Below are 2,296 nucleotides of genomic sequence, written 5' to 3'. Positions count from 1 at the left end.
TTCACGTCGGAAACACATACCATGTGTTGTTGCATGTGCTTTCGTCCAATCAACCAGCTCCATCGGGATAAGAAAACAAATGCAGCTCCAGGAACAAACGATTCCATCACCTGGAGGCTCAACGCATCAGGCTGCTACACCACAAGCTCTGCGTACAAGGCTCAATTCAGTAATAGACGGATCACCTCCTTCAAGTCCATCATCTGGAAAACCTGGGCGCCTGGCAAGGTCAAGATGTTCTTCTGGTTGCTGCATCTAGATAGACTGTGGTGCAATGATCGTCTGCAAAGGAGAGGCTGGGAAAACGGATTTTTTTGCCGGCTATGCATGCGCAATCTAGAGACCTCTGTTCATCTATGCTGGGAGTGCCCGGTTGCTTTGCAAGTCTGGCAGGCAGGGGCAGCTTGGACTGGATGTGCCTCTCTGAATCAGGCCTTCTGGTGCAACGAAACCACTACAACGGGCCGTGTTCAAAGAATAATAGCGGCGGCAGCACCAGGACACAGGAAGGGTGTACGAACCGTGGTGGCACTGATCTGCTGGCAAATATTGTTGGAACGCAACGCCTGTACCTTCAGAGGAAAGCTGCCAGACGCAACACATATCACTCAGGCCTGCAAGCGCGACATGGAGCAATGGCGAATGGCCGGGGCCAAGTGCATTGAGTTACCCTTTGGGGAAGTAACGTGAAAATATTCCATAGGACTTAGGCCCAGCTTCAGGGGCAGCTGTAATTTTTCCATCTTCTTGATCACTTGATCACCCTTTGTACTCTCTCTTCTGCTCAAATCAATGAAATGTCAGCATTGCTGGCCGCTTCAAAAAAAAAAATGCAGCATGTTGTCCAGCGAAGACACCTCAGATCGTATGTACAAAGATCGTGTGCAAAGCAATTTCGTAGTACAGTATATCCTAGAGAAAAAAAAAGGAAAACATCATACTACTTGTATAACAAATTTGGAAATTTCTGGCGGGCTACGTTACCTTGTGCGTTCGCTATCCATATGTGCGCACATGAAGCCGAGGTAAAATCGTGTTTCAGCCATCTCCTTTTGATTCTATCTCCTTCCATCCTCGGAACACCAGCCAATTTGGCAGGCTAATCGCTTTCCTAATTCCAACCGTCAATTTCCAAACCAGCAAAGCCACGCAATTAGGCTGACTAATTGAATTCAACTGCCAACAGCATGTACGACCCATCCGACCGGCCACCCATGCATGATGGACATGTAATTCTGCCACCCGCAAAGCCCCATCGTCATCACCCCATCAATACGCCCACACGTACGTGTACGTGAGTTGAGTTAGAGCCGCAAATACAATGAGACCGACGATCTTAATTAGAGCTAATCAAATCGAGCGACCTAATCTAATCATGGTCAGATCAGCGGGTCTTACTAGACTGATGATGATTAATTTTAGCTATACGTGGTGGTGGTTCATTAACTAGCCGAACCGCCCCGGGTCCCGACCGGCTCGTGGGGCTCTACAAATACCCGCGGAACGGCGACGCACGACGGCACAAGCGCACGGGATTCGCAAGCGCACCACCAGAGGAGAGGAGCCAAGGCCAAAAGAGTCGGCGAGGAGGAGGAAGGGACGTCGACCATGGGCGTGAGCCTGGCGCAGGCGGTGGCGGAGCTGGTGGGCAGGTGCGCGCGGCGGCTGTCGCTGGCGGCGCGGCGGCTGCACGTGCGCCGCCCGCCGGGCTCGTCCTTCCCGTCGCGCGCCGTCGTGCCGTTCCTCGGGGCGGCCGGGGGCAAGGCCAAGAGGGCGCTGTCGTGGCCGGCGACGACGTCGTCGAAGAAGGAGAACAAGGCGGGGCCGACGGAGGAGTGGGGCCTGGAGGCGGAGGACGGGGTATGGAGGAAGGAGATACTCATGGGCGAGCGGTGCCAGCCGCTGGACTTCTCCGGGGCCATCTACTACGACGCCGAGGGCCGCCGGCTCGGGGCCCCGCCCACGCCGCGCACGCCCATGAGGAGCCCGCTGCCGGCCTCCCTCAAGCTCGCCGCCAACGCCTGATCGTCCCCTCCCACCCCTGCCGGCCGTGATCGCAGCAGCTCGCTCCGCGACTTGGCCAAGATCCATCATGCCTCCCTCTGCCTCACTACTGTACTGTACATGGTTCTATTGCCGCTCTGTTTTTCCTTCGCTCCTCTCATCTCGAGAAACCTCTGCTTTTGGCGTGCGTAGTGACTAGCTAGTGAGCACCGTGACACCATGTAAAAGAAGTTTTAACGAACAGTGTTACTAAATCTCGGTCGATGCTATATAATGAGATCTTACATGGAAA

General features: G+C 54.4%; 1 protein-coding gene across 1 annotated transcript; it reads left to right on the top strand.

The window, feature by feature from the left end:
• Positions 1–1,521: 1,521 nt before the first annotated feature.
• LOC119326592 lies at positions 1,522–2,296 on the top strand. The gene has a single exon (XM_037600221.1). It carries the CDS (start codon positions 1,609–1,611, stop codon positions 2,023–2,025), a length of 417 nt encoding a protein of 138 aa, XP_037456118.1. The 5' UTR covers positions 1,522–1,608; the 3' UTR covers positions 2,026–2,296.

This window comes from Triticum dicoccoides, chromosome 6B, assembly GCF_002162155.2.
Source record: "Triticum dicoccoides isolate Atlit2015 ecotype Zavitan chromosome 6B, WEW_v2.0, whole genome shotgun sequence".
NCBI classification, from domain to species: Eukaryota; Viridiplantae; Streptophyta; class Magnoliopsida; order Poales; family Poaceae; genus Triticum; species Triticum dicoccoides.
Note: the sequence above shows the minus strand (reverse complement) of the source record. Positions and strands in the feature narration are given on the sequence as shown.